Here is a 23733-nt window from a genome sequence, read left to right as displayed (position 1 = left end):
AATATGTAACTCTCCCTACCATTCAAATCAATGTTTATTCAAATCAATGTAATTAATTAAACATGTAACTTTATTATTCGTCAAAGCTCATGCGTAAATTGAAGTTCACTCTTATCTCCCATATACGACCAACGAGAACAAGAAGTTCAATCACGAGACGAAGCCCAAGAACCCAGGGCTGGAAGGGAGGGAGGATTCAGAAGCTGCTCTGGCAGCACACCGTCCCAGTGTGAACATGTCGATCGAAAACTCGAAATCATTGACGGCGATGGAGGCCGAAACAGTGCGGGGACGAAAAGATGACCCTGAGCACCAGGTTGTAAACGTCCATAGCCAAGAAAGAGTGAGCCAAGAGGCTTGTGAGGTTGGGGTTGTTGGAGACGCTGCTCATGTATTGTTACATAAACATGTGCAAGTCAAAACCACCTTGCATTGCTCAATCCAAAAACATTCCTCTCAGCAAACACAAATCTTCCCACCCTGTGTCTAATCAAGTTAATATGTACTAAAATTGATAGTCTTTTTTCAAAACAAAAAAAAGCTTCTCAAAAAGTGAGCCAAAAACAAGAACACATCACAGTTGTAGGTGGTTGAGTTATGCATGGTGAGTAATTGGTGATGTTGACTTCTCTCATTTAACACAAATGATTCAGATTTCACAGAGAAAGAGAAAGAGAAAGAGACAATAATTACAAGCATTTATGTGAAGCATATGTCTCAGTTTCAAAAATTGATGACACAATCAGACCCACACCACTCCCTCTTCCCCATGTCACACACACTCTTCCCACCCATCACCCTCCTTTTTTTTTTTTTCTCTCTCTCTCTCTCTTCATTTTCTTTGTTTAAACCATTCTCACAATATAAACATCAAGAATGAAGCCTCTCCCGAACAATATCATACCATTGTAGAGATTCGTGATTTCTAACATGGTATAAAAGTCATACCCTTAACTTAACCATATCAATAGAATCTTAAAGTGTCGAACAAATTGTGTATTTTGTTTGAGACTCGAGGAAAGGTGTGAGAGAGGCTGTTCAAGGGCTCCATAGGCCTTGGGGAGGCTCTATAGTATATTTTGTTCGAGGGAAGGATTGTTGGAAGAGAGTCAAAGGTATGTTATTTCTAACACATATAAACAACGAGATGTAATGTAATTAAATTGAGAGTTTAGTGAGATTGTTGATAGTTTGATAAGGTAAAATGCAATTCAAGAGATATTGCAAACTCATCTCCTTTGAGAGGGATCTAAAAAGAGTGAATGATTTGCATAAGTTGAAGCATATGCTACACCCTTTGAATGAACAGGATTACTGCAATTCTGAGAATGAAAGGGGCATCATATGAAAAGCAATAGAAAGCGGTGTATGAAGATGGATCTAGAAACTTACAATACAAATCTAAAACCATTACATTACAAGAACATAAGAACAGAAAGAAACCCTAATGAATGAAATGGAAAGAGACAAAGAAGATTCTAAAAGGCATGATGATGATTGTAGAAAGAAAAAATTAGGAGAATGATGATGAAGAAGTTTACATCTTTTTCTCTCACACACCCCTAATCCATGAAAGAGAAACCCAACAACAACAGCAACAAAAGAAATTGTAAATGTAATCATCATCCTTTCACTCTTTCGTCAGAAAAGAGAGTCAAAATAAAACCATCATTACCCCAATCTGCTCCTGCCCCAAATCGAATCTAAATCCAAATCATTTCTTTTCTTCCTATTTTTCTCCAAAACAATAAAACTTTTTTGTTTTTTACAACAAACAAAACACCACCAGATTTTTTATTTTACCTGTAGATCCAGATGAGGAGAACAAGAACAGAATCAAAACCCCCCCCATGACGAACATCAAGTTTAGATTGAAGCAAAATTTGTGGGGGGAATGAAGCCTGGTCCGACGACACTTATATGAGATCTCATTTTGGATTCAGAAAAGTGGCCTCGAGCCAGACAACATGCCCCTCAAACAAAATTGCTTCTTCTTCTTCTTCTTGTTGAGAGCTTCCATTTGAGAGAAAAAGAGAGAGAGGGAGGAAAGAGATAAATGGGAAATGTGAGGAATGCGTGAGGGAGAAGATGAAAGATTGAAATGGGGGAAAAGGATAGAGAAAAGGACAAATGGGTTAGCTACAAAATAAAAACCGGGTTTTTTTGGGGTCCATAAACAAAACCCATCACTCAAATTAATTATCCAATCCAATCCAATCCAATCCAATCTATATATACAATCCCAATTCCCCTCTCTCTCTCTCTTGCTTTTATTCGTAACAACTTCAAAAAAAAAAAAAAAAAAAAAAAAAAAGAATCATCATGACCTAATCACACATCATCATCCAACCCTAAACACAAAATCTCCCAACCAACCCCTTGTAATAAACCCTATGATGGGCATGGAAAATGACGATATACGGAAGAAGAAAACCCAATTTTTGGTGAAGGGATTGGTGGACCAAATCCAACACCCTTTTTATGGTATGAAAGAACACAACCAAATCTAAGAAACAAAGAAACAAAGAAACAAAGAAACAAAGAAACAAAGAAACAAAAGAAGGTTTTGGTTGAGGAAAGTGTAAGAACTTTGGGGTAAGTGTGAAAAGAGTTTTTTTTTCATGAAAAAGGTAAATCCTTGTTCAATGGGTTATTTTTTGTTTTCTACGTTTACAGCGGGGGATTCGAGATTCAGACAACAGTTGTTCAGCTGAGTGTTGTGTGTTGTTCCACCCACACCACCATGTCTCTCATCTCCATACATAACTTCATTTCATTTCATTTCATTTCATTTCCCTTTTCTTTTACTGTTTCTTTCTGTCTTTTATTTTTTCTTCTCTACTTTATCAAATTCCCCACCTTTCCATACATATCTTTTCCTTTTCAATCCACAATTTCTCACAGGACCTTTACTTCCTATCCTATTTCTATCACCGCCTATTCTTTTGTATTTTATTAACCACTCATATCTAACATTTAGATTCAATATGCGATTTCTTCATGTTATGTACTTATTGCTTCAAAAAATGAAAATAAAACAGCTCAAATCTATCGTCAATTTTTCAGCTTTTCATTTTGAGGCTCAACATTCTTGCTGGGTGTCCGGTGTCCATTCCTTTCAAAATGGTATCGGACTTAGATATTGGATGGTGTGTCAGTGATGACGCTGAGGCTCGAAAGGAAAAGCCTAAGGAGAACAATATTTGCTAACGGTGCGTTTTGGGCTGTTACATAAAACTATCCCCACAAACCAACACACGTCATTTCAACATGTTTTATCCTCAATCACATGTATCCTTGGAAAATTGTTAGGAGGTCACCTAAGAACTGCTCCAAGCAAAACATGTTTTAACCGTGGAATTCATATGATCGAGCCACCAAAATAAAAGTTGACCCTACAATAACAAACATTGACGTTTAATGTAGCACATTTGATAGAGGATGGATCAACTCTAGAACATAGGCTCCAATCTCTCATTCATATACATTATTCTAACTCAAGTAAGAAACAAAATGAATATTTTTTAAGATTAAAAAAAAAAAATAGGGCTACAAAATTGTTGTTTTTTTTCCCTATTACTAATATTGAAATAAATAAAATGAAAAAGTTAACATGATATTGGTTGAGGCATGTCAATCATTAATTAGCTACCATTCCATCAAGTCATCAATGTTGTTTTTTTTCTTTTTGAAACGACTCAATTAATAAAAGTTAATTAGTGCTTTATGTTTTTTAATCCAATTTTAATTAAAGTCAACTAAATTACAATAATAACTATAAATAATAATTAATGACCTTTTTTCCCTCGTTTTTCTTCGATTAAAAAATGAGTCAAACAAGATTAATCAAAGCAACATTTAGTAATTTTATGTGCCAAAATGTGCATAAAAAGTTGATATTGAGACCTCCAATTACCCATAACTATTTGTGCTTTTGACCATAAAAGTTTGGAGAAATTTTGTAAGAAAATTTTCAGCACTTTCACACTGAAAAACACATCAACCTCACCCCTCCATTGACCTAATCCTTGTGTCCTTAATGACTCCAAACCTTTGTCTTTCTACTTTTCTTTTTAGTATTATAGAATTTATGGACCCAATGGCCAACTTTTCTAAAAGCTTGCATTCCATGCACATGTTTTTTTTTTTTTTTTTGTGTGTATGGTCCATGCTCACTGTACAAATCTGAATTTGAAATCTAGATGGTCTTGACGTTCGTCTGCATCCCTCTAACATTACGATGTTACTTAATTTTTCTTGAACTACTTCTAAGAGTGTAAATCATCCTTTTAAATCACATTTCAAGAGTTTAGGATGACTCCATGCCAAATATGTTTAATTTTTGGAGTTCTTATGATTAAACAAAGAGTTTGTATAATTGAATCACTGAAAAAACATGTTTAAATTGATGTTTTTGGTGAAATTAAAAGGAGAATTTTGTAACTCCGCTATTATTCTTTTTATTCTTTTTAGTCAATCGAAACATTGTTTATAAATGTATGGAAACCTCTCTCATACACATTTTTAAAATTTTGAGGAGAACCCTGAAAGAAAAAAACCTAAACATGACAACTTCGACTAGCTGGAGATTTGAATTGTTACAACATCTCCGCAACCTAAATACTATGGAATCATTATTAGGTTCATTCGATAAAAAATGATATAGTGGCAGAGTAGTTGAAAAGAGAAATTAAAGGGAAACCAAAACCTGTGTTTTATATTTGTATAATCATTTTATGAACATCAAATTCCAGCACACACCTACCAAAGCGTAGGTTTTTAATTGGTAATACACGACAAAGATTCTTGACAATCTAAAACAATGTTTGTTTATGTTTGGTTTCTTGTATTCTTCACATCTCCCTTTACAAACACAATGCTTTCTACCAGATATCGAACTTCGTTTCCTCTTAGCTTTTAGCCTTCTCGAGGTTAAATTGTAAAGACTTTTGAGTATAAGTTAAATGGTTAAGAAATGATTCCCTTTTATCTTTTGCTTAGTCAACATTTATGCAATTTCAACCACTTTAAACCATGAATTTTGGCAAATATCTTTGACCTATTCAAAAGCTGAGTTCATACCTCACCTCAATGTCATAGTTGACCATAATCTTTTGTCCCTTTATTTTAACATCTAATCAATGTTAACAATCCAAGCCATCACCCTACCACTAACAGATATCATTCGTTATTGTCCGTTACACGTAGAGGCAGACCCGTTTATTAGGAAAAGGTTTTCATATCCTTATAAGAAATGTTTTGTTTCCTTTTCTAACCGATGTGTAATCTCACAATCCATCCTCTTAGAGCCAACGTCCTTGTTGGCATACCACTTGATGTCTGGCTCTGATACTATTTGTATTAGTCCAAGCCCACCACTAGACAATATTGGCCACTTTGGCCTATTATGTATCGCCGTCAACCTCACGGTTTTAAAACGAATCTAGTAGGGAGAGATTTCCATACTGTTATAAAAAATGTTGACCAACGTCGGATTTGAGAATGATACATGTGATACTATCATTTGTATTAGCACAAGCATATACTATGTTTGACATGGGGGGTTTTTTGTATTTCCCTTTCCTATTGGTCTGTTTGATCCATTATTGAACTCGGCCTGTCGGCTTGACCTAGTGACTGGCTAGCCTGGTGGGCTTAGACCTGGCCTTGGATTGTTGAGCCCCAGTCTGCTTCATCCTTTTTTAGTTGGGCCTTCATTAGGGTGGCTTAGACGAGTGGGCTTAGCCCTAGCCCATTTGGGGTTTCTTCCGCGGAAGAGATAGAAGGAGAAATAATTCTGGAGGTTAGCCAACGACCAAAACCGTTTGTTTTAAGATTTAAAGTCAAGAGTTAGTTGTGGAATGTAGAGCAGGCCAAGAATTGGTAATTAACGTGTTTGACCAATCCAAACTTTGTACAAATGAAATTTCCCTAAAATTATTAAATGCAATTCAAGAACAAATTTATGATTTCTCCTTTCTGCAACCTACCATATTATTTCATCGCGTGCTTCCTTCTACTCATAACGTCTCCTCCTTTCTCCTTTCTACAACCAACACTCTAAATCTATGTTAGGAACAATGAATCTCCATGTTAGTATGATATTGTCTAATTTGAGCATAAACTTTTTTCATAACTAGTCAATGTGCAACTTTAACCATACTCCCCTTGAATAAATTACATTATAGAGCTTACTCTCGCGTCTTCTTCTCTAAAACTTTTAAAACAACTTCTTCTTAATTGAGACTCGACCCATTTTCTAGAAACATCCAACAAATTACACTATTTGTTTAATACCTAAGCCACTATGTTGAGAGTCACAACTTATTTGTTCCACATTTGAAGATGTTATTTATCTAACTAAGTTAAGATAACATGTTATATACAATATTTGAAAAAGTACCATCCAATTAATTATGAATGGAGAATAAAAAAAGGTATAAAATAATGATTTTCAATTAAAAAAAAAAAAAAGTCATAATTCTAAATTAGTGATATTTCAAATTTGAATCTCATATTTTTTACTCGGGTAGATGCACGTGGTCAAGGCAAGAGGAGAATATTGAGTTCATTAAATGACAAATCTAGATACGAAATCTGATTATTTACATAAGATTTTATAAAAATTAATGTTGTTAGATAAGTTTGCCAATAATTATGAAGGTAGGACATGAAGATTTTCAATAATTATGTGTGTATATATGTACGTGACATGACCCTCAAGCTAAAAATTAATGCTGCTTTTAGAAATTATTGATATTTATTTGATGTTCGAATGGTCGACAATGATTTTACAAAAAAAAAAAAAAAAAAAAAAAAAATCAATTTAATTCATAATTTTAAAAAAATGCGAATATTTTCAAATGGACTAAAAAAATATGTGAAATATATGAATGAATCAAGATCACGTGAACGAGAGTGATCATGATCAACATAATGAAGATGAACTACTATTCATATAAGATACTTTCTTTAATCTAATTATTGTTATCCTCAAATTAAGAACAATTACATGTTTAGTGATCTTTGTAAAAATTTCTTAAAATGAATATAAACGAGAAGAATACATGCTAAAATAACACGTTGATTTTAGTAAATAACATGATCCCGAGCATGGTAGAGAAAGTTAAAGACTTAATATATTTTGACATAATTTAATCAACAAAAAAAGAATAAAAAAAGATAATAGTATAGATTTATATTTATTTATACTGAATTAGCAAAATATGAAATTCGAAGTACACCCTATGTTATGGGGTATTTCAAAAACGTCCACACGGCTTTGGGGCCCACAAAATACGGACTTTTCTAAACCTGCTTTTTAGGTTATTTATATTTTTAATTTACGATTAAAATATACGAATAATAGCAATAATATATATTTATATATATATATATATTTTTTTTGCTTAATTTATTTAAATATTAAGCATTTGAGTTGCGCCAAATTCCCTCAAGCTCTCTAGCAAAAGCCTTTCGTCTTCCCATGACGATCGTGATGTGGTCTTTGTTTTGCACCACGTTCACACGCGCTCTAGGAACACGCGCCTTCAGGTTGTAGCTGCACTCCACTGGAACCACGTCATCGTCGCCGCCGTGGAATATGTTCACTTCGCACTTCACCGTCTCTCGGATTATGTCCAAATACCTTTCCATCTTCCCACCCGTGCCGCATATCACGTTATGCAGTGTATGCCACGCCGCGTTGTGCGTGTGGGCGAAAAATCCTTCAACTAAAAACGACTCTATCCTGAAAATCAAATAAAAATGCATTACGTTTCCTTCCAATAAATGCATTATTATTATTATTTTTTGAGCTCTCAATTGAAAAAAAAAAAAAAAAAAAAATCATTTAAGATAATTATAGATCATCCAATTAAATTACTCTCAAGGTATGAGGTTTGGTAAGAAAATACCTGTTTCTGGTGATTAGTTTGGTTAGAAACTCCCAAAAGCGATGGTTCTTGCATATCAGTAGGCACACCGTCCTTGAGATATGCTCATACCAGCAAGCAATCGACGCCCCCAGCGCTATCGGCGGCCACACCCGCCGTGGCGCCACCTTCCGCATCACGTATTGGCTCGCCTCCTCCTCCCCTTTTGGCACCGGATAGTACGGCTGCAATCCATTTATATGAGTTTCCATTGATATGAATTGAAAAAAAGAACAAACAAAATGGTTACAAACGTACCGGTGCGAGCAGCGTTAGCGACTTGACTGACCCAGGATGCTTAACGGCTAAAGCCAAGGCCAAAATGCAGCCGAGTGAATGAGCAACGATGTGGAAAGACTTGACCTTGTGGGTCTCAAGAACAGAGGATTCGATCATGTCCACATGCTCCTTCAATGTGTAGAGTGAATTGGCTGGCTTTGGGCTTCGACCAAACCCTAGCAAATCGACGGCGAGGAGCCTGTATGCCGATTTGGCTGACGCCGAGAAGTGAGGGAAGAGGGTCTCCGTCCAAAAAGCAGAGGAAGAAATGAAGCCATGGATGAACAATACGTCTTCATGTGGGTGATCTGAAAATCAACCGTTTTTTAGTTAAATTTCAACCGTTGTATATCTTTCAATGTGTAGTAGAGTGATGAATTACCTTTGGGTCCTTGAGAACGCACAAAGAGAGATTGTTTAGAGGAAGAAGCCCAACAAGAACAGAGTTTGCAATTACATTCCGACCACCTAGGACTCTGTCCGCCATTGATCTTCTCTTGAAGCATATCAACAATGGTGGAGTTCACAGTAAACGTCGATCTCACCGCCGCGTTCGCCGTCGAGCCAATGACAAAAGGCTTAACCTTGAGCCGCCGGAGCTCATTGACAGTAACCTTAGATAGGTCCGAGAGCAAAGAAGGACGAGTATACAGAGTATCAGAAACTTCCTCCAGCTTAAGCTTAGTGGACAATGACAAGCCCTTTTCCGACACCAAAATCTTATTCCCATCGCCACTTGAAATGGCCTCTTGATCGTGAGAAGAACAATAACAAGGCTTCCATTCAGACTCATAGAAGAAATCAGCCACTTTGTACACAAAACACAACAAAACGTCAATGACATCGAGAAGCGAGAAGAGAAAAAAGCTGAGAGCTTCATTTGAGAAACGGGCGATTGTAATCAACACCCATTTGGCTGATATGGCCATTGAAGATGAGGATGCCACCATTTTGAGAACACCCTTTTGGAGATATAAAAAGGAGCTACCTTTCTCTCTGTAATTGCTTCATTTGTTTCATTTTTTGACTTGGTTTTTGGGTATCTCTTAAAATTGGAGGAGATATGAATAGTCAGAGAGTGTTGCAGAGAGGTGATGAAAATAATGAATTGAATGTTTCATTTAACGCTATGAGTTGGGCAAAGAAAAAAGAGGGTAGGTGGTGGTTGAACTCCCCCTTTGGGCCGTGAGAAGAGTGCAAGCAATTTCTCCTCCCCAAATGGATATCATATAGCCATTGCTACAAGTTTTTTCTCTTTTTCTTACCCTCCCCTTTATATAATGAAACAATGAATATGATACTATTAGTATTAACAATATTCAAGTCGGGGTATCAAAAATTGTTCATTCAACCTTACAAATTCTCTCATTATCTATGCCACTCACAATCTAAAGGCAGAGAATGAATCTAAAAGAAAAAGAAAGGTGTTGTTTAATTTATTTCTTGTGGTTATGGGAGGGTTACAGCTCATGGAATTTGCTTAAAGTCAGAAGCAATAATGAACGTTAGTGAATTGAATAAAATTTAATCTCCCAAACCTCTGGTATTGAATGCGAGCTGCATACACCACATGACCTTTTCCACTCTCTTACATCTCCTCTTCAACACCGTCCTAACTGGTAAGTGTCAACTTCTTTAATACCTTAATAACAAACAAAGTTCAAGGTCGGTACTCACTTAAGCTTTCCCCCCCCTCTCCCCCCTAATTAGTCATGTAATCTTTAATAATCTCTACTTCTTGTTTTCTGAATGTTAACAGATTCTCTTAGATGTACTTAGGTTACCAAGTTCTTCAACGTCTAATGGCTTAGACCATCTCGGTAGGCTGATAAATGCTAGGTATTCGTCTCCCATGTGCAATGTTGCATCTTAGTCATCATTTTAATTCCCAACAACATAGCATATGCATCTTGAAGTCATCCTATGTCTCGGAACAACGTAACCATCTTGGCTTGCTCAAACATGTCTACTGGAATTGAACCCATGTGTCGCTCATCTCATCGAGACATCCTGTACACATCCACACCTATGTCGTCTTACACTGTCATTGATAGATCAATTTCAAAGGAAGTCGTCTATGACGCTCGTCTCACGTCACTCGCTCACACTATGACATACGTATGTGCCACGTGGTAGCCCACTTAAGTCACAAGACTTAGGGTGGTGGAGAGCTGACATCATGCCTCCCACATAGTACATTTGAGGCATTTCTAATTTTTTTTTTAGCTTTCATCTTTCATATTAGATGAATTTAACTCTAGAGTCGCATGCTGAAACTCATATTGAAACTCCAACCCTCTTCAAACTTACCTCGTTCTCTTCAATCTTGCTTATGCCTCAACTTCACTTTAATGCACACTCTTCTTAGTGTGAATGTGTTGAATAATGCACCGTTCTCTTCGATCGCATCATGTCACTTGTCTATCTTGACATGTATCAAAAAAGTAGTATGAGATAAAACACTTCACGTGGCTTGCTACTTGAGGGTCACATCTTATCATTCTGGGTGTGGGGCTACAACCTATTATCTTTATAATATGGTTAGAGTGCAATAAGAACTTCATTTAATTTGATTTCCTATCTATATCCCCAAAGGTTTGGTGAGGATATGTATGTGAACCCTATGTGTATAGCCCCATAAGGGTGAGTTTTTGGATTGGGACTTTGTAAAATGTGTAATAAAGACACCCCTAGCTAGCATTTTCTACCCAACCTACTCAAATTTCTTTATTTTGGCTAAAGTTAAAATTCTAATGCAGCTAGGGTTTTATAGTCATTCAATTTAGCCTTAAAACTCATATTAAAAGTGAATTGATTTCCCTTTTTTGTATTAAATCCAATGAACTATAAGTAATGCAAAAACATTTATGGGAGTTAACCCAATTATATGGACTTCTATAAACATTTAAACCAATCTAAAATGAGTAAAATGAAATTGAATTCAAATCATAGCGTCTAAAAATAACATCTCATTCAACTTTTTAGAATCGGATTCAAAACATAACAATATTTTACCCCAAAATAAGATCCAAGTGGGGTTTGGAACCTAATTGAGAATGATCTTCATGAAGACGAACATGATCTTTGGATCAAACTCTATTCAATTGATCAACCACTTCACCTGCCCTAAACTTGTAGATTATAAACTTGTAGGTTTATAATATCAACTTGATTTACTATCAGCAAAAATCAAATAATTGTAGTTTCTATTGTTAAATTATGAATGCCGAGACCTTTGTCCAAAAATTGGCACTAACGATAAACTCTCTCACCAAACAAAAGATTATTGACATCTTTTTTATGTATGGCTGGTTAGCTAGCTAGCTTATGGACTTGGGGTTTCGTGGTGGAGGGTGTGTGCTTGCCGGTAGTTGGGATTCAAATGCTTTTTTAAACCAACACGTTTTTGTTTTATAGCAACTCTTGAAATGGACATAATAACATACTCATATCTCGCCTGTTCACTGTCACACTCATTAAGTTTGAATGGTAGCACACGAATTCAATTATTATAGAAGATTACTGTTAATGTTAATATCTAATGTAGTTTGTGTAACAGTCCAACCTCAATTGATTATCGTGAGATCCCACATCGGCTGAAGAGAGGAACGAGACATTTCTTATAAAAATGTGGAAATCTCTTCCTAAAAGACGCGTTTTAAAACTGTGAGGCTGATGGTTATACGTAAAGCGGACAATATCTACTAGCGGTGGGCTTGGGCTGTTACAGTTTGACCGTTGGTGAACCATCCGTGAAACCGACTACCAGAGGGCTTGAAGTCCATCTTGTAAGGAGGCGAGTGAATCTCCAAAGACGAAGGTCGTGCACAATTAATACTATTTGTCAAAAAAAAAAAAAAAAAAAAAAAAAAAAAAACAAGCACAATTTAAAAAAAAAAAAAAAAAAAAAAAATCAAATATGTTATAAAAAAAAAAAAGACTAAAATTATTTTTGACCATTAAATTATGCTTTAGAAATCAAGATTGTTCATATTCAGGATAAGTTCTAGTGATTTTGTTTTGTTTTTTTGTTCCTCCAAAACAACTCGTACCAATAGAGATAATGTGAACTACTCTTTTTAATAATAAATTATTGTTTGTGTAATATGAAACAATTTCGGAGATTCCAATGTTGTTGACGGAGCTCCTCAAGTAAAACCTCGGGATTGTTGATAAAGAGGAAAAAAAAAAAGTCAAAGGAGAGTCAAAGGATGGTAGAATGATGATGATTTAAATAGTCAACTGGAGGAACGTGGCAGGTGACAAGAGCAAGACGTTCATTAAAGAGGAAACGAGGTCATACCCTTCTTGTGGTTGACTTATTCAGCTACTGCTCTTATTCAATAAATGACCATACTTTTTTCTCTTCCGCCATAAATTCTCTTCACTGTCACCAACTTTCCTCTGGTTAAACCTCTAACCACCATCCAATTAAACAAAAGATCAAACACAGTGATGGAGTAGCTGGGTTTCATTTATTTATCCAAATTAAACCCTTTGACTTTGGATTTGGATTTGGATTTGGATTTGGCATCGCCGGCAGCTTGCATGCATGCATGGAATGGTGTTCTTGCAATAGGAGTCCGGCATTCAATGTTCAAGCTTAGAGTAGTCTATAAGTCATTTAGAGAACAGTTAAAGGCCAATTTTGAGGTACTTTCACGCGGCCATTTTGTTCGCAAAATACGAGGGGAGGGCTTGGTCAAAAGCACATAAAAGGGGCGGTGGGGTTCAACAACGTGTGCCTCTGCAAAGCTGGGTGGGTGTTGGTTAGTAGTTAGCCAATGCTTGAGGCTCTCTCTTTATATCCTTAGGGCCAACCTCACATGCGCCTCTTTATTGTGTTTATGTCAGCTTCCAACATGCATTCTTCTCAAGTCGTCCGGCTCTTTAAATCAATGCAACACAAGTTCTTATAAATAGTAGTCTATTTTTTTTTTTTTTTTTTAAATCTCTCTCGTTTAAACTTGATTTCAATTCATTCCCGTATTTCTCTTACATTTGAATTGGATGTCACATGTTCACTACCTTTTTGTCTTGGTTTGTGTTTAAACACATGGTAATAATGAGCAAACTTCCTAATACCTTTACAAGAGTCATTAATTACTATATACACGCTAGAATGACCTTTATGTAGTAATGTCTCTAGTAAAGCTATTAGAAAGACAAGTCATTATAATTGGTATGCATAATTAGATGAGGAATCATTATCCAAAACTTGAGGTGGAGCATTACATTTAGATGGAAGCAATGAAAGGAAAAATGAATCTCTTATCCCTTTGAGTCCTTGCTATGTTTCTAGTCACCCATTACATAAAGTCAAAAGCCCAATTACGTTCGAGGCCCATCTCAAGTTATATAAACAATGGCTAGCCCAACCCCATTTTTCTTCCCAAGTTTACTTTTTTTTTTTTTCAATCTCAAAACTTTATTCCAAAGCTTGCTAAAAAAAAAAAAAAAACAAATAAAACACTTGTCACTATGCACTAAATTCAAATTTGTACTTAAAATACCAAACACGGGTCACTATAGTAGTATGGTTGGCGGGGTTGTTACCATTGATGGTTGTTGTAGTTGCTAACTAGCCGATGTCACTAGAATTATCATGCGACCGTGGTCTTCAGAGTAGTTTTTGAAGTTTAGATGCTCACAATAGTAAAAATAGACTTCGTTGGTTGCCAATAAATAAGAAAATATGTGGATTCATACTATAAAAATTAAATTTGAATAATTAAAATCCTAAGTCCTCTACTATCAAATCTTCAATTTTAGAATTAGCAAGCATTCTCACCATAACTTTGTTGCCCGGTCTATTTTAAAATGGTCGACTATTTATATTAAAAAAATTAATAGAATTACACTACATAGTTATATATATAATAAATGGTTATAAGTAAACTAAGGTGGTTTGAATATGTACTTTCAGAAATCATCCAACCCAATATTTCTTCTTACATTTTTTTCTCTTCTATTCTTTATATTTATACAGACGAGGTAGGTATATGTGTATAAAATTATTAAAAAATTATTAAGAGAGAGAAAAAAGATGTTCGAGCATTGTGAAATTAATAAGGAAGAGGTGCATGTGACATGGAGCCAATGGAGCTACCATTACAACCCATTACCTTCTTTCTTCGCAAAACAAGAAGAAGAATAAGAAAGTAAACAAAGTACCATTAAAGAAGAAGAAGAAAGAGGTGAAGACATGGAGGAAGAGATGATGATGATGAACAACGATACTTCCCCAAGATGGAAACTTTATGAAAACCCATTTTATATTAACACTCCTCCTCATAAATCCTCCACCACCAACACCAATCCATTCAAAAGGAGAATGGATTCGGAGCTTCACCTTGCGCTCAACCACATCCTGGAGCTCCAAACCCAAAGGTCGAGTCTTTGGCGAAGAGGCTGGCGAAGGAGCTGAATGAAGAGAGGAAGCAAAGGAAAGGCATGGAAGGAGTGTGTCATGAGCTTGCTACACACATTTCATCTCATCAACCCCACAAGGAGATTCAAGAGGAGCGCAACATGCTGAGGTTGGCTCAGGCTTTGCGTGAAGAGAGACTACAAATGAAGCTTGCAGAAGTAAAAACCGTGTTCGGAACCACCACCACCACATTTCCCGGCGGTGGAAGGTACGGACGGCGGAGGGATTGAAAAGTAGAGATTCAGATGCCAAATTGGAGTGTCAGATGGCTCAGCTTTAAGTTTTACTGAAACCAAAAGGGACTGTCGGATCCAACAACCTCATTATTACCTAATTTAGTTCGTCTTTTCTTCACATTTTTTTCTTTTCACTCTCTAATGAAATAATTGGTTGATTTATTTTTAGGAATTGTTATATTTCATTAAAAATAAATAAATTAAATTTCAGCATCTTCTTCGTGCATCTTTTTCAAGACTTCCTCACATGCCCATTGGATTTTTTTAGAATTTTAAAAGCTCACAATTTTGGAATTCCAACGTATTATCTTTTAATTTATATTAATACTTTGACCAAATGAGTTATATCCATTTTTTTTTATATTGAAATTTAAATATGCTCCATACCATGTGAAACTTCAATAATTCTCAACAATCCAACTAGGCCGTTAACTAGTCATGTCACTGTGACGCTAGGTGTCACAATCATACTGTTGCAATAGAGGGACATAGATTGAGTGACACTCGTTCTAACCTAGTGAACAAGTCAGTTATGTGAAATTCAGATTTTATGGACATGGCGTATGTTCTAGTCTCGAGTCACGTTTGAGATAAATGTTTTACAAAATATGAACAAAAAATAGTTGAAAATAATTTTAAAAAAATATAATGTTATAGGCTAAAAGTGAATAAGAACCAGAACAGCTATGGTGAGAAGAATTGACAACTAGTCTCATTTTCTATAGCACATTTTGGGTTATTTTAGTCTTGACGGGTGTAGACATGATTTTGGTAATGTTTATATATGCTCATCCTAACACAACAAGAATAGTAAAGATCTATCTCACATGCAAGCAAGTAAACAGATTTTGGAACGGACATGCAGTCATGGACAACACATTTTGGACAAGCATAACCGAGACATTCGACACGCTGCCACATACAACACACCTTAGACAAGCATGACGCTGTTAGGACACGTTGGACTCGAAGTTGAGTCTCCCATTTCTAGATGCAACTTCTTTTTAATTGAATTTCCGAGAGTCTCCAAGAGTTTTGACAAGAGGAAGGTACTTGATGGGCTGCCCAAAATCCAATAATCCACGGACCCCAAGCCCAACTCAGAGGATGGATCTATTAGAATTTGGGCTGACTTTATCATCGGCCCATTAAGAAAAGTAGTTTAAGAAATTCTAAAAGTTGATTTAAAAAAAGAAAAAACAATATATACAACAACATCCTTATCAACATCAAATTAGCTTGCTGCAACCGAACTTACTTTTAGAAGACAGAAATGTCAATCATTAAACCACTTTTACAATAAAGTATATAATAATACTAATCAATTATTGATAATTAGTCAATTAATTAGCAAATTTAAAAAAGATTCAATTAATAACATGCATTCAACAATTAAAGTCCTTTGCTCCAAATTATAGTTTTACCAAAAACAAAAAAAGTGCATCTAAACCTTCTTTTTTTTCCTTTTATATGTTTAAAATTGTCTATTTGTAACGAGTTAGTAGTGTAAACGGACTATATTAGACCATATAAACATTTATTCGTACCATTGTAAAATAACCTACCAACATAACTATACATTTATTAGTACCATTTAAGGTTGGGGGTTTAAATCTAACCAATTATATAAACGTTTCTAGAACTGAAAAACAAAGACAAGAACATTATCAAAAACTAAAACAAATATCGGAAGAGATATTAAACCAATCTTTATTACAATAAATTTTGTTCACAATGGTTAGGGATTTGTGCTAATTGTTTAATAATTTTATATTTTAAGATTCTATATTAGTTAAAGAGTAGAACGAAACATTCTTTAAAGAGGGTGTGGAGACCTCTCACGAGCAGACGGACTCATTTTAAAACCATGAAGCTAAGAACGATACGTAACGGGCCAAAGTAGACAATATGTACTCATAGAACTTCACTTTCAAAAATTTGCATTTGGATTGAAATTGGGGCACAAAAAGCGTGTGTTTGTATGGGAAAGAGTTTGAATGCATTGAAATTTTGCATGGTTTGGTGTGGGTATGGTGGCTGAATGGGAGTGCTTTGGATGTAACCTTTGGCCTCATGATTCAGACTCTTTCACCTAAAATTTCCTTCAAATTTAGCAAATTCTCTTCTCTATGTTCTCTCTCTTTTTTGACACAAAATAATATGCAATTGGGAAGCAGCAACACCTCAAACCAACTTTTAATGTTAGTTTCCCAATTAATGTTCTAACTTCAACCAACCTCATCAAAATCATTGAGATAATTGATCTATGTGTTGTTGGATCATTTTTTTAATTAATCTTAGAAGAGTTTTGTAATAGCCCAAACCTACTGCTAACGAATGTTGTGGCCCGTTACGTATTATCGTTAGCCTCAGTTTTAAAACGAGTCTATTAGGAAAAAGTTTCTAAACCCTTGTAAAAAAATGTTTCATTCTCCTTCCCAACTGAGGTAAGATCTCACAGTCCACTCCCTTGGGGCCTAACATCCTCACTGGCACACGGTTTGATGTTTGACTCTAATACCATTTGTAACCGTCTAATATCATTGTCAGCATCACGGTGATACCTAACCAAAATTGGCGTAAGAGTTGTGGTAGTTTACAAATAATTAGAATGGGCAATGAAGATTGTTTAAGTCAAAGTTTAGGGGCAATAAAAGATTTTAAGGGAAAAATAATTGTGAAATATGAGGTAGACATGTTTGTTAAGCTATGTTTATCAAAGCCCTAAAGCTTTATAAAGCATTGAAATAGATGTGTGATCCTATTATTAATTAAATTGGTTTAGGGTGTGGGCCCAGTCGGTAAAACTCATAACCCTCTCTCAATTCTCTCATTCAAACAATTTCCCTTTTTTTTTTCTTTTTTTTTTTTTAATTTTATTGTAGAGATGAAAACGCCATTGTTGTGGTAATTAAAGGGTTGTAATTAATTATTGCATTAACATAATATTAATAAGTTTGGTTTGTATAAGATCGGAAAACAAAAGATGAGGATCTGATATGCTAAGCTTTTTGCCGTGATTAGCTCCTTCATCACTTATCTATTCCTTAATCCTCATCACCATGTGAACCAAAATCATAATCTTTAAGGACCACTCTCACACACACATATATATACTATATGCCATTTCTTAACTATTTTTCTTTTTCTCTCTTCAACTTCTTCAATAATTCTTAATTTTTAGTTTATATATCTCGAGCTAACTTATTCAAATTACTTGGGAGTTTACACAGATTTTTATATTGATTTTAAAAAATAAGAGCGTAGCAATTGCAACATTGAATGTATAAATTAATTGTTTTTCCTAAATGGTATGAAATGAGGATTGATGATATAAATTTTGAACTAAGATCATCATGTTTTGAGTGGATAGAATTTAAAGTTAGAAAGATGGAAAGTGATCTTGTACTATATCATATCTCACGTACGTTGGATTGGAAAACAAAACATTTTTTTACAAGAGTGTAGAAACCTCTTCGTAGTAGGCACGTTTTAAAATTTTGAGAGAAAGTCCTTAGTGAGGATGTTGTGTCTCAAGAGTGTGGAAATCTCTCCCTAATGCACATTTTAAAACCTTGAGGGGAAGTCCGGTAGGACGTTGGTTATAGAGGGGAACGAAGATATCAGTTGAATAGGAGAACGAAATGGGAGACATTGGTTGGAGAAGGGAACACAAACATTAGTTGGAGTAGGAGAACAAAGTGTTGGAGAGGGGAATGAGGACATCGGTTGGAGAGGGAAACGAAGTGTGCAAGCAAGGATGTTGTGCCTCAAGAGAGGGTAGAAACCTCCCCCTAATAGACACATTTTAAAACCTTAAACAGAAATCTAGAAAGAAAAATTCAAGAAAGACTATTTACTAGCGATCCGTCAACAGTGGGTTTGGACGGTTACACCTTCCCTTCACTAGTTGAGGTTAGTTAGATTGATTTAGGGTTTGAATATGGTATAAAAAGGTAGCTTAGGCCAATCATTCTCAGTATTATCCTTGGGTGTCAACTACCACTTCAACAAAAGCATAGTGGAATTAGGTGTATGAGATAGAACCACTTCCAAACATTGAGTATCCAATACTTTGCAACAACTACCTCGTTAACTAGAAGTAGCTACCACTAATGGATGAGATACGCAAAGAGTTTGTGTTGGTGTGGGACATAAAACATGAATTTGTACGAGACAACCCAAGATAGTGGGAAAGTATCAGTTACCAAATGATGCCATATATGGTCATAAACACATAAGTAGTAAGGGATAAGAGCCCCACCAAGCCATGTGCACCCTCTAACCAAAAACCCTAAACAATCTTACACCACCCCAACTTCAATTTTAATTCACACAATACAATTCTTTTTAAACTAACAAAACTAGACCTCGTTTCTAACCATTAAAATTTTATATATGTACGTTCTTAATGAATAGATTAATGTAAAAAGGAAATAAAGAAAGAAAAGAGAACCGCATGCTTGCACATGTGATCATATTTTTTAGTGTCTAGAAAGAGGAGTTATAATATTTGTTGTGTGAATAATGAAAATATAAAATTAATGTAATAATGAATGATGTGACATATATGTATATTATTTCAAATTATGATACACATGTGACATACCCATCTTACAATTATAACTTTAGTCCAGAATTAAAAATGTAGTGATGCCACGTGAGCAATAAATATGATGTAATTAGAGTTGCTTAATGACATACACACATATAATTAATGAATGGGGGTAGGAGAATTATTATATTTGAAGAAAGAACGTTGCAGAAGAGGATGTTTTTGTGGGCGTTAGTTAAATTGTCTCTCTGTTGGAGCTGTCCCATATGGCTTCAAATGGAATTCATTCCTTTGCAAATCCCGCAAATCTTGCTTTCTTCCAATAATTAATATATTATATATTAAATAAATTTTAAAATGGAATGAGATTTAAATACATAATATATTCTAAAACAGATATTTTAACGAATTTCAAATATTCAAATATATAGGATAATATTATTTGGTAAGGATTCTATCAAACGTATATAAAAAAAAAAATGGTTTGAAACCAAGACTCCATATGACACTCAAGTAAAAAAGAGGTACATGAATGAACTGAGACAACATCCGAATGAAACCAATCCTGAGGATAGTATGACTAAGAAAGACTTAAAGGAAATGGAAGATGTACATTCTTTTTCGATAGCTCAATCATAAGAACTTTATGATTATGCATGTTTTACTTTGAACAATTATATGTTGGATGACCTCTTAGAAATTTTCGAAACATGCATGTGGGTAAGAACAAAAACATGTTGGAAGAACTTGTATTTGTTAGAAATCTTAGCATTCCACTATTTGGTGAACCGTCATTCCTATAATTTCGTTGGGAATACTTAATTAATAATTACTTTAAATTATTTTATAACCCAGTTTATGATGAAAAGGATTCAGTCTCAAAGTGTTATATTTAAAACTAAAATTAAATGTTTAAAGTAAAAGAGTTGCAATAAAAAGTAGGGACAAAAGGTGTGGGGTTAAAATTAATGTTGCAAAAATTTAGAAATCTAGATGAGATGAAAAATTAGGGCGGTGAAAACCACATTTCATTATTATTATTATTATTATTATTATTATTATTATTATTCCTTTTTCCCAATCAATAACTTTCAAGCACGCTACAACAATAAAAATAAAAAATAAAAAATAAAAAATTATTTTATTTTATTTTTCACAATTAGTTTTGTTTCTCATCTTATTTTATTTCCGAAAAGGCAATCGCCTTTTATTATTATTATTATTATTTTGACAGAAAGAAAATAAGAAAAAAGAAAAAAGAAAAACAAAACAAAACCAACTTTTTTTCTTTTTCTTTTTTTTTTTTTTCTGGTAGGCGCCTTCCGTGGAGCCCAGCGCTGCACACTTTGTCGCCAACTGTACAAAACACTGGAATGACACATGTCGAATGAAATGACGCCAGGTCAGGTCCTCGTTTGTCGGTATCCGAAAGCTGGACCCACTATGAGGACATTAAAGTCAACGCAAGGGCTTGATTGATCTGTCAAACTCTTCAATTTAGTTACGAATTAATCGGCTTTGGACCATTAGCTTTCCCCAATCATTTCTCCCATTGACTCACTTCAGACAGCTACCAGACTCCATTTTTTTCCCTTAATAATTCCTCAATCCCAATTATCTTCAAAATTTTATCTCAATAATTATGTTAAAACCACCGCCATTGAAGCTTTAACAAACAACCTCTCCCAATTTGAATCATAAAACTACTAATCTCTTAACCATTAAATTTATTTAATCAAATTTATAAAACCCACATAAACTTTAAATTTATAAGAATCAAATTTGTGAGGGAAGAACATAGACTAAAATTTATTACAAATACATATATATATATATATAGTAAGCTAGTTAAAAGAAGTATATATATGGAAGAAGAAGAGAGTACAAAGATGAGATGATGATGATGATGATGTTGTTGAAGTATGATATATATATTTGGACCGTTGTATTCGAGAGTGCCTCTACTAAACCGACAAATGAGATAGTGGGTCTAATGATGAAGGAGACGAGGACTTGGTGAAACCCCAGATATCATTCTCATGCCCATATCCCAATCCTCTACTAGATACTTGCATATCATGATGATGTTGTTGTTGTTCATCTTCATCGTCTTCAATTGTTCGTTCTTCGTGGCCGTTCAATTGTGAGGCGACAAGTCGGTCGAAGGCCACCCAGTTGTTGAGCTTCACCACGGGGCTGCCACGGACGGGCTCGGGCGATGGGTCGGTTGTTTCTGGAAGCAATTCGTGGTTGAAGATGATGTTGTGGTCGAATGTTTCGAGTTGGTGGAGGGGGATTATTGAAGGAATTGTTGTGGGGCTGTCTAGCCTTGGGAGATGCATGAATGATTTGTCAATTGTTCGTTCTGTGTTGTTGTTCTTTGGGCTGAGTATTAATCTTGAAGATTGGATGTTGTTGTTGTTGTTGTTGAAGTTGGAAAATGACTCCATTTCTAGCTTGCATGTTCTTCCCATGTATTGAAGTATTTGATCCAACACGCCTTCCTCGTTGTTTGAGTTTTGTAAATGAACCTCGGAATCCATGGAGGTTGGGGAAGTCTTTGGACTATCTATGCTCTTGTGGTAGTTCTTCTTTTTGAAAACCCGACATACGACCCACCCATCTTCGGCCAATTGTGCTTCTCCGATCGAATTGCATATCTTAAAAACCCAGAAAGATCACGAGTAGATAAGTTAACAGACGCTAACAAACCTATTTTTCGAATTGAGAGTGAATTTACTCGAGGCGTAACTTACATTATTGTCACGGTCACTATCATCAAGGCGATATTCATGCATGATCCAATCAGACTTTTGGCCATGAGGGGCTCGTCCTTTGTAAAAGACTAAAGTTTTTCTCAATCCAATTCTTCTGGATCCGGTGTAGATAATCTTATCTCGACCAGTGGCCTTCCAAAATCCAGCAGCCGTGGCGCGATTGGTGCGCGTTCCGGTCGGATACTTCTTATCCTTGTGGCTAAAGAAGTACCAATCATTTTGTGGGGTGGATCCAATCTTGCATTTTTCTACAAAGGCAAAGAAAGAAAAATAAAGAAAATCCCCAAGGGAGAATGAGAGGAAGAAGAAGTAAAAGAAGAAATAAAAGAAAGCTACCTTGAATATCCCAAGGCTCGAGCTTGTTAAGATCAACATCAGGAATGACATCAAGGTCAATCTTTTGAAACCCAACTTTCTTCCTGAGGTAATAATGGAGAAGCTCCTCTTCGGTGGGATGGAAACGGAAGCCGGGAGGAACCTGGGAGTGGCCATTGAGGGAGAGAGTCACGTCCTGTTCCGCCATGAAATGAAACAAGCTCTCTGTCTCTGTGTCTGTCTCGGTGTGTGTCTGTGAAGATGTTGTTTTAGTTTGAGTAAGAGAAAAAGAGAGAGAGTGGGGTTTGAAGAGCAAAGTTGAGCGTAAAGTGCAATGAAGGAATCATAATTTATAATGGAAGAGAGAGAATGAATGAATGAATGAAAGTAAGGTACTGAAATTGATGAAAAGGGTATTGAGGAAAGTAAATTATAGACAAAACCCATGTATATGAATTAGAATTGAAATTAGAATAAAAGGGTTTGAATTTGTGGGTGGTGTGAAGAACAGTAGAAGGGTTAAAAAACAACCATTGGACCTTATAATGTATATGAAAGCAACACCTTAAAACAACCACCACCTTCAAACACAAAAGGAGGCAAAGGAGGCAAAGGGAGGGATGATGGGGTCGGAGCCACTGAGCTATCACACCCATGTCTCCAACCAAAATTAACACCTTAAACTTAGGGTTTTATTTTTCCTTTTCTTTTCTTCTCTTCTCTTTTTTTCCTAACTATTATTGCATTCCTCCTTTTCATTTTTCTTTTTTTTTTTTATTTTTTTTATTTTTTTTTATTTCTACCTCTCTTTCACTAACTTCAATTATTTATTTCTCTCTCTGTTTTTTTTTTTTTTTTTTGGAAAAATTAAAAAGTAAGATTCTCCACGACATTTTATCCTAATTTAAATTAATAACGTCATGTCAAAATAAAAGAAAAATAGTTAAATGTGTTTTACTTGGAGTAATTTTGTGTTGGATAACCTCTTAGAAAATTTCTAAAGATGTATATGAGCGAGAATAAAACATCTTGGAAGGACTTGTGTTGACTTATGAGAATAGTCTTCACTCTTATGAAGCAAGGAGTAGGTAATGTGACCATGTCGTAGGGGATGTAGAGGAAGGTCGGGGACAATAGGTGTCGAATCCAGATTATGAGCTTGAGTCTTTACAAATTGTATTCTCTATCCCAGTAAGATGTAGTTTCG

At 35.2% G+C, this 23733-nt stretch overlaps 2 protein-coding genes and 1 long non-coding RNA gene across 3 annotated transcripts; all 3 read right to left on the bottom strand.

Annotated features, from left to right (window-relative positions):
• Nucleotides 1-52: 52 nt before the first annotated feature.
• Nucleotides 53-2208, bottom strand: LOC111796053 (uncharacterized). Its single transcript, XR_002815275.2, has 2 exons — nt 1804-2208; nt 53-480 (listed from the first exon to the last, which is right to left on the bottom strand). It is a non-coding gene; the product is annotated as an uncharacterized LOC111796053 (long non-coding RNA).
• A 4965-nt stretch (nt 2209-7173) lies between these two features.
• Nucleotides 7174-9477, bottom strand: LOC111795982 (putative lysophospholipase BODYGUARD 3). Its single transcript, XM_023678648.2, has 4 exons — nt 8596-9477; nt 8193-8521; nt 7917-8119; nt 7174-7750 (listed from the first exon to the last, which is right to left on the bottom strand). The coding sequence occupies exons 1-4, from the start codon at nt 9161-9163 to the stop codon at nt 7426-7428; spliced, it is 1425 nt and encodes a 474-aa protein (XP_023534416.2). The 5' UTR covers nt 9164-9477; the 3' UTR covers nt 7174-7425.
• An 11790-nt stretch (nt 9478-21267) lies between these two features.
• LOC111795999 (NAC domain-containing protein 12) lies at nt 21268-23040 on the bottom strand. The gene is made up of 3 exons (XM_023678671.2): nt 22548-23040; nt 22191-22459; nt 21268-22094 (listed from the first exon to the last, which is right to left on the bottom strand). The coding sequence occupies exons 1-3, from the start codon at nt 22732-22734 to the stop codon at nt 21399-21401; spliced, it is 1152 nt and encodes a 383-aa protein (XP_023534439.2). The 5' UTR covers nt 22735-23040; the 3' UTR covers nt 21268-21398.
• Between the last annotated feature and the right edge of the window lie 693 nt (nt 23041-23733).

The sequence above is a fragment of the Cucurbita pepo genome, chromosome 5, assembly GCF_057944985.1.
Source record: "Cucurbita pepo subsp. pepo isolate OVF chromosome 5, ASM5794498v1, whole genome shotgun sequence".
NCBI classification, from domain to species: domain Eukaryota; kingdom Viridiplantae; phylum Streptophyta; class Magnoliopsida; order Cucurbitales; family Cucurbitaceae; genus Cucurbita; species Cucurbita pepo.
Note: the sequence above shows the minus strand (reverse complement) of the source record. Positions and strands in the feature narration are given on the sequence as shown.

What these genes read in the sequence shown, in the direction of transcription:
- LOC111795982 (XM_023678648.2), bottom strand. Translation starts at nt 9,163, where the DNA reads ATGGTGGCATCCTCATCTTCAATGGCCATATCAGCCAAATGGGTGTTG. An exon ending in GCGTTCTCAAGGACCCAAAG is followed by an intron (nt 8,522 to 8,595) that starts GTAATTCATCAC and finishes GTTGATTTTCAG; the next exon opens with ATCACCCACATGAAGACGTA. An exon ending in CGCTAACGCTGCTCGCACCG is followed by an intron (nt 8,120 to 8,192) that starts GTACGTTTGTAA and finishes AATGGATTGCAG; the next exon opens with CCGTACTATCCGGTGCCAAA.
- LOC111795999 (XM_023678671.2), bottom strand. Translation starts at nt 22,734, where the DNA reads ATGGCGGAACAGGACGTGACTCTCTCCCTCAATGGCCACTCCCAGGTT. An exon ending in CGAGCCTTGGGATATTCAAG is followed by an intron (nt 22,460 to 22,547) that starts GTAGCTTTCTTT and finishes TTGCCTTTGTAG; the next exon opens with AAAAATGCAAGATTGGATCC. An exon ending in ATAGTGACCGTGACAATAAT is followed by an intron (nt 22,095 to 22,190) that starts GTAAGTTACGCC and finishes TGGGTTTTTAAG; the next exon opens with ATATGCAATTCGATCGGAGA.